We start from the raw sequence: 16,235 nt of genomic DNA, 5'->3' as shown, positions 1-16,235 counted from the left end.
TTTTTTTTATTACGTTGCAGTTGCCCCCATTCTGTAATAGAAATATAACTAAACATAGAGAAATAATTTAAATACAATTCAGAAATAAGTATATAAAATATGTGCATTGTAATACAATATATGAAAGACATGTAACAATAATAAACTCCAATAAAAAATGGTATATATTTTTGCGGACTCTCAATGACCTATTATTCCTTTTGCAACTGAAGATGTTTTATTATAATGCTATATATCCTAATAAAATCCTGTCATACCTGAGAAAGCTGATAGGCTGATATAATTGTACATTTATATCCTATTTCCAGTAGTGGGCGTTCATCCAGCCCAAACCAAAACAGAATAGGGGGGAGTTGCAGGATTATACCAACGGTAAAGACACATTTGGGGCATGGAGTGCTCTGTAGGTCAGCGCTAAAATTAGGAGCTTCTCCTTCCGCGACAGCAGCCAAACTGCTGTGCATAAAGTCATGTAAACCGGGGGATACTCTATCACAAGGGCTGGCAGCAAACACATGTTTCCATGGGTGACATTTAACGCCACACTTGGACTAGAGAGGCTCTGTGCGTAACAGGAACAGCACTGGATCTACTGCTGCGCAAATAATGAACCTTTGGTAGTGTTGTTTTTTAAATTTTTTGGAGACGCCATATGTACTCAGCTTCCATGAGTGTCTGCAGAAATGTCTTTTCTATCCATACCAAGCCAGGAGGGCCTTTTCACCACCATTAAAATCGACAGATCCGCCGTGGACGCAGAGAGAAACTGCATGGACGATGATGACGATGATGAAGACGATGACAGCGAAAACGTGCACCTCATCCCCAGATGCTCCCCGGTGCCTAGAAAGAGAGGCCACTCCATCTACGATGAAACCGCAGAGTATTTACGCATCCAATCGGCGCTGTCCGTGCGCAAGAAGGTGCAATTCGCCGACACAACAGGTGGGGATCTGGTGGATGTGAAGGAATTTGTTGCCTTTGACTCGGACAGTGAAGAGGAGAGTGCACGGTGGGAAGAAGAGGAGGCAAAGTATAGGAAGCCGGAGAGGGAGCCCACTTATCAAGTGTACCCAGAGTTCATTGCACCTAGCGGGGGGGCCCTGCTGCAGGCTGTGCAGGCCAGCAAAGTGGAGGTGGAGCAGATTTCCCCGGTAGAGGATGAGCCCCTTGCTTTCAGCGGGCTGATCAGAGTCCTGAACGTGTCCTTCCACAAAGCAGTGTACATCAGATCTACCATGGACAGCTGGGCGTCCTACTTCGATCACCCTGCCGAGTACGTGCAGGGCTCTAATGATGGGAACACTGATCAGTTCTCCTTCAAGCTGTCCTTTGCTCCTCCTTACATCACTCATGGCTCTCGCATCGAGTTTGTTGTGCGCTATGAGACCTCTGATGGAGACTTCTGGGCCAATAACTCCCAGATGAACTATGTGGTGACTCTGCTCCTGTCCTATGAAGAGGAGTTGGCTCTGAAACACACCGACACGCAGCAGTTAAGAGGTATCCTGAAACCTCCCAGACCCTACAGGTAAATCTGCTGTCACAAGTGTGCTTTTATTCCACAAACACAGACCAGAGAAGGCACATTTTACTCAGTGTGTGTGAGGTATTTTGGCCTTGACCTCTGACGTCCACAGATTGGTCTGTTGTAAGGTGCCCAAATTCAAAAAAAGGCTCAAAAACTCCTGAATTATAACACATTTAGACCCAGGTATCTAATACAAAGCACTGATCTAGTAGATTTAGTAGAAGGTCCAACACACCCCTTGTTTTGTCTCTTTTGTAGTAATTAATTCCCCTGAATATCCAATTGCAAAGACAAAACTCAATTCCCTTGCAGACCAATCACCTGTGCATTGATAAATCAAAATGAATCAGCAAAATCACCTTTTTCAATCTTGTATGCCCACTGGGAATCAGATATGCACTCAAATGAAAGAAATAACCCAAATAAAACGTGTGAATAATCCCTGCAAACGTCCCAGGCAAACAGCATGTATTTAAACCGTAAAATCAGGGAGAGAAACGTCACAAAGCACCTGACTTCAGAGCAGCTGCAGGATCCTGTGGCTGACTAATTCCTGGTGAGGGTTAGGGGATCAAACCAGCATTCAGCTTTTCTGGAGGAGATCTGCCTGGAGACTTCTATCAGACGAGTCTCAATGAAACACTGTAACGTTGGAAGTAACTAAGTACATTTACTCAAGTACATTTTTGACTACTTTGTACTTTCACTCCACTACATTTATTTAATCCCTTTAGTTGCTAGGCAGATTAGGATGAATGATGGTAAATATAATCTCCCTTAAATCAGACTTTAGTTCACCTGCAGTAAATCCAGCAGCTACCCTGCAGTATACAAAGCCATTCAAACTAGCTGCACCTTTACCAGCTCTGAGAACACTTTAATGATCAATCATTATAAAACATATCAGAGATATTATTCTGAAATGGACCAATCAGACAATGACTACTTTTACTGTCGCTACTTTAAGTACATTTAGAGGAGAGTACTTTCTACTTTCACTGGAGGAACATTTAGAATACTTTCACTGTGACAGAGTATTCCTACACTCTGGTACTTCTACTTTACTCAAGTACAAGACCTGAGTACTTCTACTTTACTCAAGTACAAGACCTGAGTACTTCTACTTTACTCAACTACAAGATCTGAGTACTTCTACTTTTACTCAAATACAAGACCTGAGTACTTCTACTTCACTCAAGAACAAGACCTGAGTACTTCTACTTTACTCAAGTACAAGACCTGAGTACTTCTACTTTACTCAAGTACAAGATCTGAGTACTTCTACTTTACTCAAGTACAAGACCTGAGTACTTCTACTTTTACTCAAGTACAAGATCTGAGTACTTCTACTTTACTCAAGTACACAATCTGAGTACTTCTACTTTTACTACTTAATAGATTTATCTACAGAACATTTCAAATAGAGTAAGACTCCCATCTGTTAAACTCTCCTCCAATTTAGTTATTTTATAGATTCTTGTCCATGGCCGTCTGGAACTGTATGAAATATTACACTTTAGAGCTATTTTGACATATTTGTACTTATGTTTTCCCATTTAGGCTGCATGTACTTCTAGTATACAACATTTTGGAGGTAAATATTGTACTTTTTACTCCACTACATGATCTAAAACTCATCGTTGCTATTTAACTTGTACTTGTAAAACAGGTTTTTTGTGTGTATTTATTTAAGTTTCATGTTCAATGCTTGATTTTTAAGACCATAGTATTTCTATTTTATCTGCAGTAAAGGATCTGGGAACCTCTTCCGTCGCTGAGCTTTTTTGCAGCATGGGTTTATTATTAACACGATCATATCAATGCTATATTTTTCAAGTATCAGATGTACTCAGTTCATTTTTGGCTGGTGTTTGAGCAACTTCACTCACAGAATGCCAATTATCCAGTGGTGTGTGAGGCGATCAAAATAGGCGAAGGGCAGGTGTCGTTTTCAGGCTAACGCTCCCCGACATTCACTCTACCTCTGACCTTTATCAGAGTCCTGGAGGATGGCTTGTTCCCCTCAGGAGTGCTGCACAAACTACTGCTTTACTTTACCGGGTTTAAATCAGCTGAGCCCTGAGAGGAAGAATCAAAGGCTTTGGTTATTGTCACATCAGCAGTAAAGTGGAATACTTTGAAAGGTATCAACCACTTCTCAACTACTTTGAGGAATACATCTAATTAAAAATGCACACGTGATACCAAGATATAACAGCAAAGGTCTCATGCCATCAAAACATTTGAGTTTATTTGAAAAATGAAAGTGTGTTAAAGATCTCACGATGCAGAGACAGGAGAGGACGTGTGGATGAGCAATAAGTCGAAATACTACAGTTACTTAATTAAAGTGTGACTTTCAAAATCTTCCATCAGTTAAAGTACAAAAGTGAAAGCATCAAAAGAAACTTAAAAGAAACAAAAAGATAAATAACTCATTTTGCAAAATGGCCGATTACAGAGCAATAGATTAAAGCAGGGGTGTCCAAACTTTCTTCCCTGAGGGCCACAGGCAGGAAAACATACGAAGGTCTGGGCCCCTCACTAGAGGTGGGGTATACTGCCTCATCAGTTAAGTTATAAGTTAGCAAAACAAATCAAATGTGGGTCAATTATTCTAGATACTTGGAAATGCTTTACAGCCTACATCCCAGCTCTCCAGAGGGCCTCTTTTATTCTGTAGGCTGCTCATTCCTTAAGAGCCTCAGATTGCTGATAATAAGAGGAAATATGAAGGTCTGTTTCAAGCTTGATGAAACTTTGGGCTTTTTCTCATTAACTTAGATTTGTTAGAAAAGGTCTTTAACTTTAATTGACCGAATGATTCAAAATGGACCATGGGCCGCTTTTGGCCCCCCCTCCGTAGTTTGGACACATCTGGGTTAAAGTATTTAATTATAAGATGCATTAATCACTTCAGGGTTGCACTTCTTAGGGGTTGAGTTTATTTTAATTACCTAATTAACTGCTGGGTAGCTTAACCTGTATTATCATAACGTATCAGTTGATGTCTTTAGTCCGTTGCACCGCTGCTTAATGACTTAATGACTGCCTTTATTTTTGTGTACATATTGCTTATAATACTTCTGTAATGTGAAAGCTAACTTTGGTCCTTCATGGTTCAAAACACTTTTCTAGGATTCTTAGGATAAAAACATGACTTGCAACGCAACACACTTTAGTTTAGGTAACCTTAGGACTGGTACTTGTGATGGAGTATTTTCAGACACTACTTTTACTGAAGGAAAGAATCTGCCTCCACATCTGCAGAGTGATCGTTAGGGATGGAGGGGAGGCAGTGATTGAATGGGGGAGACGGGGGAGCAGGATGTGTGGCGGCATTACAGATTCATTAGCTGCTTTGAAGTTCACTGATAATTAGATTTGAACGCATTAACAAGGCAGCCGGTGGGAGGAAGGTGACTGTGGGATGAAACACGTCTAGACATTAGAATATTTGACTCCCTGCACAGTAATATGAATCACAGCGACAGTACACTCTCAGTTCAGTTTAAATCTCAGTCAAGTCTTTCCATATTAAGCTGGCTCTGGATACCTATGCATGGTGATGGTGCATGGTTTGCAGGAGCTGTGTTTCTGTTTCAGTATCAGTGTGTTTGTCCATGAGTCTGGCTTCAGGGTTAGACGGGATTTTGCATCAACTCGCTGTGGGGTGTTACAACATCACCTGGGGCCTCATCTGCATATGCTTTTACTACTTATTTTGACAACTAGTTCAGTAACTTTGAAAGATGCTACGCTGCTGCTAAGCTATTCTCTATTCAGTTATTACTAATATTAAACGTGTCACACTCGGGTCACCAGAAATACAACCAATAAGTGTGAACCGTCCTCCAGATTCTTCTCAAAAGTGTACAATTATTTGTGCACGCTCTTTTCAGAACATGTTCCCAGTGTACATGACGCCTATGGATTCACATGCAGCAAAGATACCTCAGGCGATTTCTAACTATCTATAATTTTACGACGCACATGTGATACCAAAACATAGCGAACGAGTTCCATGCTAACGAATAAAGTGACCACAGTTCATGCATTCATAACATATTTAACTTGCACCTTTTTGGACCGATTGGCCGACCTGAGCACGGGTCTCGAGACAAACAATGGACCTCTCATTTGACTTGTCAGAGAGGATTAAATGATGTTCCAGTACAGTAGATTTGGAGAGCAGAGGTTGTTTATCTCTAATCATGCAGGGAGTCAGATCAGACTGCAGGTCTGAGCATGCTCTTGTTGTGAGCGGCTTGGAAAGGGTGTGCCTTTACCAATCATCTTCTTAAAAAATGTGCAGCTGATTACATGGATCAGACTAGGTTTCATTACAGTATATAACTCACAGGCGTTCCATATCAGAGCTTCAACCCTCGCTGACAGGACGTGCATAGCTTAACATTTAATGTCTTTGCATCAGCAGGCGCGTGTGATGCAAAGACCCTTTTTAAGGTCTCTATCAGAGGATAAATCCCCTCGGCTGGTATCAAACTGAAATAAGCAGCAGGAGTAAGAAGAGCCGGTCAGGTTGTTCCCATTTGTTCCTGTCACACGCTCATCACACTGCTTGACCTTTAGCTCATTCGGCCTCCTTTGGAAATGTTGTACCACCGACCCGTCAACACAAGAACCTGCTTATAGGAAATATTCCTGCACGTGATTTCAAAGCAATACAAACAGGCATTTAGATTTCTGGCGATTTTGCTTCCATAACAAGCAGACTAGTGGAACGAGAACATCCTAAATCCATATTAAGGAGTTTATTTAGCAATATTTGTATCTTTGGGTCTAGATTTGACCCAAATGCGTTGAAAAATAGCAACTCATTTGCATATTTACACATAACAGATTCAGAGAACTTGTCTTAATATCACTTATAAAGTGGGGAAGTTTCGTGGTGATATCTGTTGGGCAAAAGTTTTACCCTATTCACGTGCAGTGTGTAAAACAATACAATTTACAGTCTGCTCTGATTGGTTAGCTGTGGCTCTGTTGTGATTGGTCGACCACTTAGTGATGTCCCGCCCCTTAGCGGTACACATTTTTAGAGTGCCAGCCAGTAGGAGGATGTTCAGGAAGTGAAAAAAGGACATTTGAGCCTTTGTAAACCATTTACATGCACTAAACCCCACTCCAATTTGGGAAATGTTTGTGTTGCAGAAGCATAAAAAGACAAGGCATTGCACATTATAGAAATTTAAAGACTAGAAATAAACAATTCAAAAGGTAAACATGTGAATATAAATAGAAAAGCATTACAAAACATACATGTTGAAATAAAAATGTACAGAAAACAAAATGTAAAGCAGGATGTTCTATATGCATCAAGTGTGTAAGGAAAACAACACAAATCGTATCCCCTCAAAGTGATTCATCTGGGGAAGTGTCATCTTGATATCCATTATTTAAATGTACCCACTGCCCCCTCAATCAGATGCATTGCCTTTAATATAGAGATATGAATGGCTGATCCTGTGCTTGCACTTTACAACGACCCTCAGTCCTCCTTTCCTCGCTCGGTAATTTCCCACCTCGCCGTCTATTTTAACAAACGCTCTAATGAGCAGTGTCATCGCCGAGGCATTTGGCAATAAAACCCCGAGCAGCCGTACAGCAACTGATCCGTGCGAAACAGAACAACGAGAAAACACACAACCATTATCTGTTTAAAAAAAAAAAGGGCTCATTCAGCACATTAACAGCCAAACTGCATCAGCAGATATTGAGTGTAATTATCCCTAACAGGTGTGTGTGACCAGCTGCTCGGCCGTTTGAAATGTGGAGGTGCTGCTCTTTATTTGAGATATCACCTCTGCATTTATCAGCTGCTTTTGTGGTCAAAGCTGAGTCTAAGATACAAAATAAAGTGGAGATCGTGTGGAGGATTGGGCTCTTTTGTAAATAATGTTCCCTTTTTTAAAATATGTAACGCCTATGGCCGACTGCAGCGCTGTTAGCAGATGTGGCTTTACTCCAAAGCAACTGGTAAATAAAAATCACTTCAATGCTCTCCCTTTTAAGTATTACAATGAATCACTAAATTCATGGCAAATAAACATCTTTTTTATGGGATAAAACGACAACAGCATTGACAATTTAGCTTATTTCTTCCTCCTTTTTCCGTACACTGTATGTGGACCTGTACTTTAACACCCCACACACACACACACACACACACACACACACACACACACACACACACACACACACACACACCCACTAAACTGCTATGGACAGTCTTTTGCTCGGGATTGTGGAAAATGGTATTTCGATCTCTCTATCTTTACACACAAACTGAAAGATTGACAATAAGGTTGACTTCGATCATAGGAGAAAATGTGTATACACACCGTGTGTTTAAAGGCATGATTTTCATGCCTTTAAACACACGGTGTGTATACACACCGTATGTTTCAAGGCATGATTTTCATTAAGCCATATCACATCATCTTACAGGTTCTTTAGGACTAGATTTGTGTTTTAAAGAGGGAACTATTTGGGTTTTTAAGACTTTTGAATACCTTGCTTTATACCGCATGTCTCTTTGTCTTTCAGTATGGAGGATCCCTTCGATTCAGAGGAGGAGGAGGAGGAAAAGGATGAAGGTACTGTCATCCAAAAAAGGGATCTTGATTTGTAGACACAAGAACACATCGTTAAATATTGTTTGTGATTGAAGCAGTACTCTAAGGGAACTAAGGTCAAACATGTTGTAGTAGAGACTAAAGTTACAGCATCACTAACACTGTTAATGGCCGGTATGTAATGTAGGGTTTCCAGCCTGGAGAATGCCTCTGATACAGCCTATAATATGCACTGGTTATACATCATGTTTTTAAATATCAGCGTAACAGAGAAGCTACGTCGATCATCAGCTACAGAAAGAAGCTGATTGCTGGCTTACTGTAGGGATAAATAGCTGCTTCACAAATAAATCACACATGTTTTTGTGTTTAGCATTCTGGTGTTGGAAACGGTACACACGTGCACCAATCCCCAAGTTCAGGAAGGAAAATAATGCTATCTGAACATCTGTAAAGTCACGCAGCCTTTCTGTAAATAGGATTAAAGTCTTAAACCTAAGATCCAGTAGACATGATTTCATCTGTGAAGTGCCCCTTTCCTTACTCACACACACACACACACACACACACACACACACACACACACACACACACACACACACACACACACACACACAGTCGACTAATCAGCCTCTCTCAGTGTGTTTGATTATCTGCTTTCCATCAGCAGAAGAAGCGGGGACCTCCAGGTCAGGACTGAACAGAGCTCCGGCTCTCTGCCCGGTCATCATACAGCCTGAGATCGACATCGATGTGAGTATAGAGAGAGGGTCTGCTAACGTGTCAACCAATGCACCTGCAGGAATAGTCCCTCACACAATTATCAAACGACTGTATTCCAATTATCTTGATGTGCATGCATTGTCATTTAACAGAAGGCCAGGGGCTTCATGCCTTCAGTCTAATAACTCATAACAAACATTTCTCCTGGAGCTAATCATCACTGGCTTTATATTGTTCACAGCTCATTGAAGCTTCGGCAACAACTTAGGTAAAGTCCCGCTTCTCACCGCTGCCGCACGAATACCGTGTGTTTCCTCTTGTATTTATGTTGTGATGCATGATTATGCAACCTTTAAATGTGACCACGATTCATTTGAAGTCATGGCTCTTTCAGTTTTAAGTGATACGGTACACTAAGATAGATTTGCACCATGTGTTATGCATGTATTTGGGATGAATCCTGTGTTTCCTTTGAATCGATTGTACTGAAATTCACTTCAGACCACATGCAGTTTTGCACAATCACTGTGAACCTGGTGCTTTTCCTTAAGGAGTAGTTAGATATTTCTTGCAGCATAAGTATGTTTTTTTTATTGCATCTTGTGTCATACGTTACATGTTGTTTGGATGCTTGTATGCACGTCCTAAAGGTTTGTCTATTGTAAAGCATCTTTGAGTGTTTAGAAAAGTGCTTTTATTATTATCTTGAGTTTTAGCAAATGACTGTTATGCATATAGGTTTAAAAGTGTAGGCATTAACTGGTACTGGAAAATAAAATAATCTGGATGATTTGCCAGACTATTTTTTAGAAGAGAGACTTCCTAGAGTATGCTAAGCTAGGCTAACGTGTCCTGGCTGCAGCGTCATATTTACTTTGAAACAAATGGTAGTTGGATACTTTTTTCAACTCTTGGCAACAAAACAAATAAGCACAACTCTTGAAATTCCCCTGTGAGTAAGTTCAGGCTGGAAGACGTTTGTATTTCATAAGACAGGAAGTTACAGTCGGTCTGCAGAACACTGATTAACCACTTCAGCACTGAAACCGGTTGCATGTAGTTCCTCTTAACGTGGACTCAGATGCATGTTATTTCCCTTTGGTAGAGCTATAAAGCATAAAATAAACCCATCATTAACTGCTTCAACTTCCTCCAAATAGTTAATGTTTACCTTATTTTACACAGTATATTTTAAGGCTCTATCTCAGGTGTATCCAGAGGGGAAAATACCCGATGAAGTTCGGTTAGAAGTAAAGTTGTTGTCTGGATAAGAGTACTGATTTCTCTTAAGAGTTTCAGTAATTTTGTACTCCATAAAATCTTTTCATAATAAATGAAAAGTGCTCTCATGGGACAAAATGGAAGTATTTAGTGTAGGAACCAGAAGGTCACGCAGACCTCCGACAAGGCCCCTTTCATTAGTGTGAAATAATGCCCTTAAATAAAACCTCAGCCGAAACAAAAGCAAACCACAAGCTCTTTAGCGTGCAGAAAACCGAATTACACACGTTAGTTTTAGCTCTTCTGTCACGTATGTGTGTCTTGCACTTTATCTTTTAATTGCTGCTCATTTCATCATGATTTGTCACAGCAGGCAAAGCTCTCCTACATCATTAGTCTTTAGTTTTTCGTGTTCTTTTATTCCAGAATGAAGATCTATTTAATAAAGTCAAACAACTTCTCTGGTTCAAGGTGTTTATTCAAAAAGGCAGGGAAATAACACGTAGGGAAGCAGGAACCTGCAAGCAGTTAACTGTAACCAGGACTCTGTCTTACAATCCTTTACAAAGGTCTAACTTAAAAGGGAAGAGTCTATGTTCTCATTGGTTCCTTGTTGGCAACACGATCCATCCAATCAGCATCTTGTCTTAGAAGTTGTCGCACAAGTCTTAATCAAAGATATGTGTTGCAATCTTGCGGGCGTGAGTGTACTTCAGCCGACTTCTTGACCTTATCTACTTACATATAGACACTTCCCTTATGAGCAAGCACATTATAATATGGATTATACTTCCAGCAGTAAGCAGATTATACTTAAAATCTCAACAGATTCCTTTTAAAAAGTGAAAATGAAAAACGAAAGGGTCTTTAGGCTATAGGCTCTTTAAGGGACAGTTGGGGCTAAAATCGACCCACATTGTTTTAATTAGGAACTATTTTCTCTCGACCAAACTACATCCGCCAACTGTATCACCGGGCAGAAAGAAGAGCTATTATTGCTTTGAGCTCACCCTGTTTTCAGCCTCTCTGCAAGTGAGTGAAAGGAGCTTATTTCTGCTAGAAGGACATTTTACATAAACTCACAACAAGGTCTGTGAATTGTCTCGAGTAGCTGATGTTAGGGTTCTAAAGACTACAGTAGGAATAGGCGGAAAGAATCCAAGAAGCTTCTCGTCAAAATTGAACTGCATTTATTAATACTGGGATATGATAAGTTGACAAAGGACACTCGGCTGAGGGCTTCTCCTATTTTAACCGGCGTAGAAAGAAGGCCCGTTCTAAAACGTTTCTACTCTATGGCCCTTTCGTCGTCTCTCATTGGTTAGGGGCGACGGGGGCGGGTCTTCGGCGCATTCGACATCGCCATCTTCTTCTGTCGCTCTCTTATAACCATATCACGTCTCTCATAACATCTTTGTTACACAGTTCATCTGATATTCGTTGGGAACGTTACATAATGAAACACATGATGGTAGTTGATATCGTAGCGTCGAGGAGTGGGAGTTGGAGGCGGTGTGTTTAGTGAGTAACTGCACGCCTCATTCTCCATATACTCACAATATCCCATTAGCTACAGGTGAAGCATCCGGTATCTGGAACTCCAATATATTGATTTATTCTCAGACCGGTTCATGCTTTCCTTGTCATAATTCCCTTTAACAAGAAGTCAAAACAGTAAAACACACTTCTCCTCCCGATAGCAGAAATAGAGATGCACCCCGACACACTGCGCCTGTTCTGTTTGCAATGCCTCACTATTGAGTTGTCAGCATGGGATCCATGTGACAGAGAAGCATTAGTATGCAGTAAAATGCTTTTCCTCTCTCTCTCTCTCTCTCTCTCTCTCTCTCTCTCTCTCTCTCTCTCTCTCTCTCTCTGTGTGTGTGCAATGTTAATGTGGAATACAAATCCCCCCCCCACCTTTGTCTTTATAGCTTGCTGTTTTACTTTAACAGATTGCGGTTCACCCATCTGTTCCTGGCGTCCCACCCACCCAAGAGCTTCCATCTGCTGATGTGTCCGCTCACACCGTATCCCCAGGTGAACTATTCCCATGTACGTCTTCCGAAACCACCCTTCAAACTAATTCATCCTTTGTACTCCGGCCAAATAAGTCACAGCCTTCACCCAGACTCCACTGTGAATTAAGCAACCAAGCATCAGAGCAGCCCGCAGACGGAGGTCCCTGTGCACTGCTGCCTGCTTCAAATCCCTCCCCGACACAAGAGTCAAGTCAGAGATCACACAGCTCCCAGGCTCGGGGAGAGGAAGTTCCTCCCTCTGAGGCCTCATGCATGCATCCTCCTGCCGTGGAGATGAATCTGTGGGAAGCGCCGGGAGAAGACGGATCAACCGACAGCACGGTTGATCATCCTTGTCTTGAACTGCCTCCAGAACGCGTCTCTGATCCCAGTGCGACCCGGCAGGAGGTTGCAGTGGGATGGAGTGAACTTCTTGCAGGCTTATCAGAAGATTACACCAGGTCTGCAGAAAATCACGAAGGCAGCACGCCCCAAATCGTGTCTCCTGAGAGTGAGGCAGAAGCAGAAGGTGAAGCTCCACCATTGCCTGAACTCTCAGAGGACAAAGCTTGTCAGTCAACCTGGGAAAAGAAGGAAGATTCACCCGAGAATCAACCAAGCACACAGGTTCCCAAGCTTCACACGGAGCATGAAGTAAACATGAATCTGATGCCGTCCGTCGTCTTTCTGAGCGGAGTCGTCTCCCTCTCCATCGTGTTGCAGGAACCCACTGCCCTGTTCCTCATCGGGCTGCTTTGGGTCCTGCATCAGTTTTAATTATGCCACCAGTAATCAGTTCTCACATAGAGTGCCTTTTTGTGATTCCAAAAAAAGCCAACAAGTTAAAAAATAAACACACAAGTCTGTCGTTGAAGTTGTCGTGTATCATTGTGTGAGTTTTAGATAAGTATAAGTTTTCTTGAAATTAAAGGGTACAATGCAAGGAGGAATTACACAAATACTGGTGATACTTTTGGTGATTTTTCTGTGAAACAAGTGGTAAGTAATAGATTAGTAGTCAATTATAACCCCACTACTAAGGGCGCGTTCACACCTGAAGGTCCAGTTCCTGCAACAGAAGGTTATTTCAAACGATCCAGAAAGTTGTTCAATTATTGGTTATAAACTTGGCCACTCGCTACGTATGAGGATCTCATGTAGCGGCTGGCTGGTTAGCTAGCTGATCTTATTTGACCTTGAATGCAATACCTGAAGCTTGAAAAATTACCCTGACAAAGTGGCTTCACATTTGGCTATAGCATGATGCTTTGCTACTCTGCAAAACAAGTTTGTCGATTAATTAACAAGTTGTTCAATTTTGGCGCTTTAGTGACTTAGCGGATGACTAGTTAGCTAGCTAGCTTGTTCTACCGTGCTGTCATGCTTGACTGGTAACAGAACATAAGCCAGATGAGAAGCAAATGATGTGCGACCAAAGAGTGTTTAACTTTGCCCATTTAGCATCTGGCTAGTTAACTAGCATGGCTGTTTATTCCACCATGCTTTAATGCTACACTGGTTAGCCTACAGAATAAGATACACAGAACAGCGGCTAGGAGACCACACAGCTGTGAGATGGGAGGCTGTAGCCCATCTGTATTCATGAAATGTAGTGGAAGTCACCCTCACAACCGGGTTACTACTTCACCAGTCACCAAAACAGAAAAAAAGCCACATATTTTAACCAATTAAATGATGGATGAAAGGTCTGCTTCCTGTTGTTGTTTCAGTAGCTAAGTGAATCCGGTGCTCACACTTATCCAAACCAAGAGCAGGAAGGTAAACGGTTCTGTTAAACCGGACTAAACTAGGCTGGTGTGAACGCGCCCTAACACTAAAGCACATCTTATTATCACAGGTGTTTTGTAAAGGTGTCTGTAGCTACTTTTCTCTTGTCATGTGGAGCTGTAGCATTATATTTGGATTCATCGATCTGTCCTCTGATGTTTCTTCTTCTTCTTCTTCGTCGTTGTTGTTGTTGTTGTTAGTGTAGCTAAGGTTGTTGTCTAACCCGACTGCTATGATAACTTTTGTGAATTCCATGTGTTGTTTTATCTTTAATGAAGGACAGAGAAAGTCTTCCTGCAGTGGGAAACTAAAGACATTTGTTTTACAGAAATGTGATTTTGTTTACAAATGGAACAATCTGGTTTATGTGAATTATCTTTGCCTTAATGCCTAAAACAGACTGACCTGCAGTGAAAACCAGTTTGAAATGAATGCTAGCCTGAGAGGAAATGTGGAATATTGTCTCGTGTCACAAGTGAAAGTGATTTATCTTTAGCTAACAATCACAATTGCACATTTGCCTTCCTCTTGGATCGTGCTGGTAGGGGTGGGAATCCCCAGAGAGCCAAAAATACAATATTATCACAAGACTAAAAGATATAGATGTGATAACATATAATCAGATCAGTTAATCGTGATGTTTCAACAGCACATTTTGCAGTTAGACAATATCTGATTTATTTAATAAAATTAGGAGTTTTTGCACATGTTGTATTTATTTTCCGGCAAAGCCTCCATCTTTTTTTATTGAAGACACATAGAAAAGACATTTGGGACATTCATAGGAACCACAGTTACAAATGGTACAACAGTTCAAAGCTACTCGTGATCAGACTATTGTACATCAATTGACCTCCATCTTTTTTTTGACCGATTTCACGCTAGCACCGTGAAAACCCTTGGTGCGCTTTCTAGTGGACTTTAAAAATGCACTTGATACCAAACTATTCTATTTTTAATATGAATGATATATCTAGTAAAAGATGTTTAAAAATCACATAGCGACACTATATCTGTCTCCCTCCCACCTCTACTTGCTATCCACCACATGTTGTTGTTGTTGTTGTTGTTGTTGTTGTTGTTGTTGTTGCGCAACATGAAATATTACAGTACTACTTTGACAACCTCACAGTCTGAGGCACTGAATGACGTTTGAAGTGATGAAAGTTTTTGCAGAGTATTGCCATTAAATGTGGTTCTGTATCCTGTCAACTCTGCCTCTGTGTATTCCTTTATATCCTTTCATCCGCCCTGCTATAATTAAAGCGTGCATGACAGTTGCATGCACGGTAATGACACTGCGGTGCAGAAAGACTGACACAAAAATAACGCAGAGCCTTTAGTGCCCTCGGTCCCCGGAGCGCGCTTGAAGTGGAAATAAAAACAGACGGCAACATGAGCTGTAAAAAGAAGCCAAAGGTCACGCATTGCACTGGAGTCATGGTGCCAGAGAGCACAGAGGCCATTGTAAACTGAGCTCAGGAAACCTCCTCAGGTGCTGCATGATCAGATGTGACACACTAATTCTGATTTTATTCACACGCTAATAACACATCTTTATTTTTAAACATGGGAGCCTTGAGGAGGTATAAACTACTTCAGTGTTTTCCCACTAAATCAATCCGTATTAACTTCAAAGCCCCCATCGTCCTTTGGTTGTCAGGTATCCTTTGGATTATCTGGATTATGTATTTGGCCTATAAACTAAATTATTCATCAGAGCACACTTGCACTTCTTAGACTTGTGCGGGGAAAAGGGCGGGAGTGATTCATTTGTGTGATGGTCACATAGCTCCACGGCGGAATGTATTAAAGATTTAAGCACTTCTTAAAACTGACCCAAGAAGGATCATCAGGACGATTCTACAACGGAGATTCGCTTTGAAATCATGAACGCCCTTTCAAGCAAAAGCTGTGTTAATCAGATGTTTGGAAAAAGGGCTGCTGTTTTCTCACAGAGGCCATCTGCTCAGTGCAAATCAGCTGAAAGGGCATATCTCTTTGCCCCCCACTCCCAGTACCCGTCACCCTTGCTTCAAGAAGACGTTAAACTATGGATTGAGACCACCAGATAAATGTTGACAGAGGTAACAAATCAATTGAGAAGAAGGGTCATGTTTTCATAGACTTCTATGCAATCAGACTCATTTTTGAACCTGTAGACTTGCCCCCTGCTGGCCATTCAAAATATGACACATGTAAGGCACTTCACCATTGGTTAACAGAGGCCCTATTGTACTTTTTTTGGGGGGGGGGTTCCCTTTCCTGTGGTGTGTTATATAGGTTTTAGTGCATGTAAATGGCCTGCAGAGGCTAAATTCGTTTCCTTCCTGAACAAAGTGACATCCCAAT

The 16,235-nt window shown here is 41.3% G+C and overlaps 1 protein-coding gene across 4 annotated transcripts; it reads left to right on the top strand.

Annotated features, from left to right (window-relative positions):
* The first annotated feature begins 402 nt into the window (after positions 1 to 402).
* Positions 403 to 15,095, top strand: si:ch211-167b20.8 (protein phosphatase 1 regulatory subunit 3A). 4 transcript variants are annotated; one of them, XM_063894721.1, is made up of 5 exons: positions 403 to 1,531; positions 8,102 to 8,151; positions 8,801 to 8,883; positions 9,095 to 9,121; positions 12,030 to 12,261. In XM_063894721.1, exons 1-4 carry the CDS (start codon positions 684 to 686, stop codon positions 9,119 to 9,121), a joined length of 1,008 nt encoding a protein of 335 aa, XP_063750791.1. In that variant the 5' UTR covers positions 403 to 683; the 3' UTR covers positions 12,030 to 12,261. The 4 variants fall into 4 exon arrangements, with proteins under 4 accessions (XP_063750791.1, XP_063750783.1, XP_063750774.1 ...); XM_063894713.1 differs by having other exon boundaries at positions 8,798 to 8,883; XM_063894704.1 differs by lacking the exon at positions 9,095 to 9,121 and having other exon boundaries at positions 12,030 to 15,095.
* Positions 15,096 to 16,235: the final 1,140 nt, after the last annotated feature.

This window comes from Eleginops maclovinus, chromosome 1, assembly GCF_036324505.1.
Source record: "Eleginops maclovinus isolate JMC-PN-2008 ecotype Puerto Natales chromosome 1, JC_Emac_rtc_rv5, whole genome shotgun sequence".
Taxonomy (NCBI): Eukaryota; Metazoa; Chordata; class Actinopteri; order Perciformes; family Eleginopidae; genus Eleginops; species Eleginops maclovinus.
The sequence above is the reverse complement of the archived record's forward strand: the minus strand, read 5'-3'. Positions and strand labels throughout refer to the sequence as shown.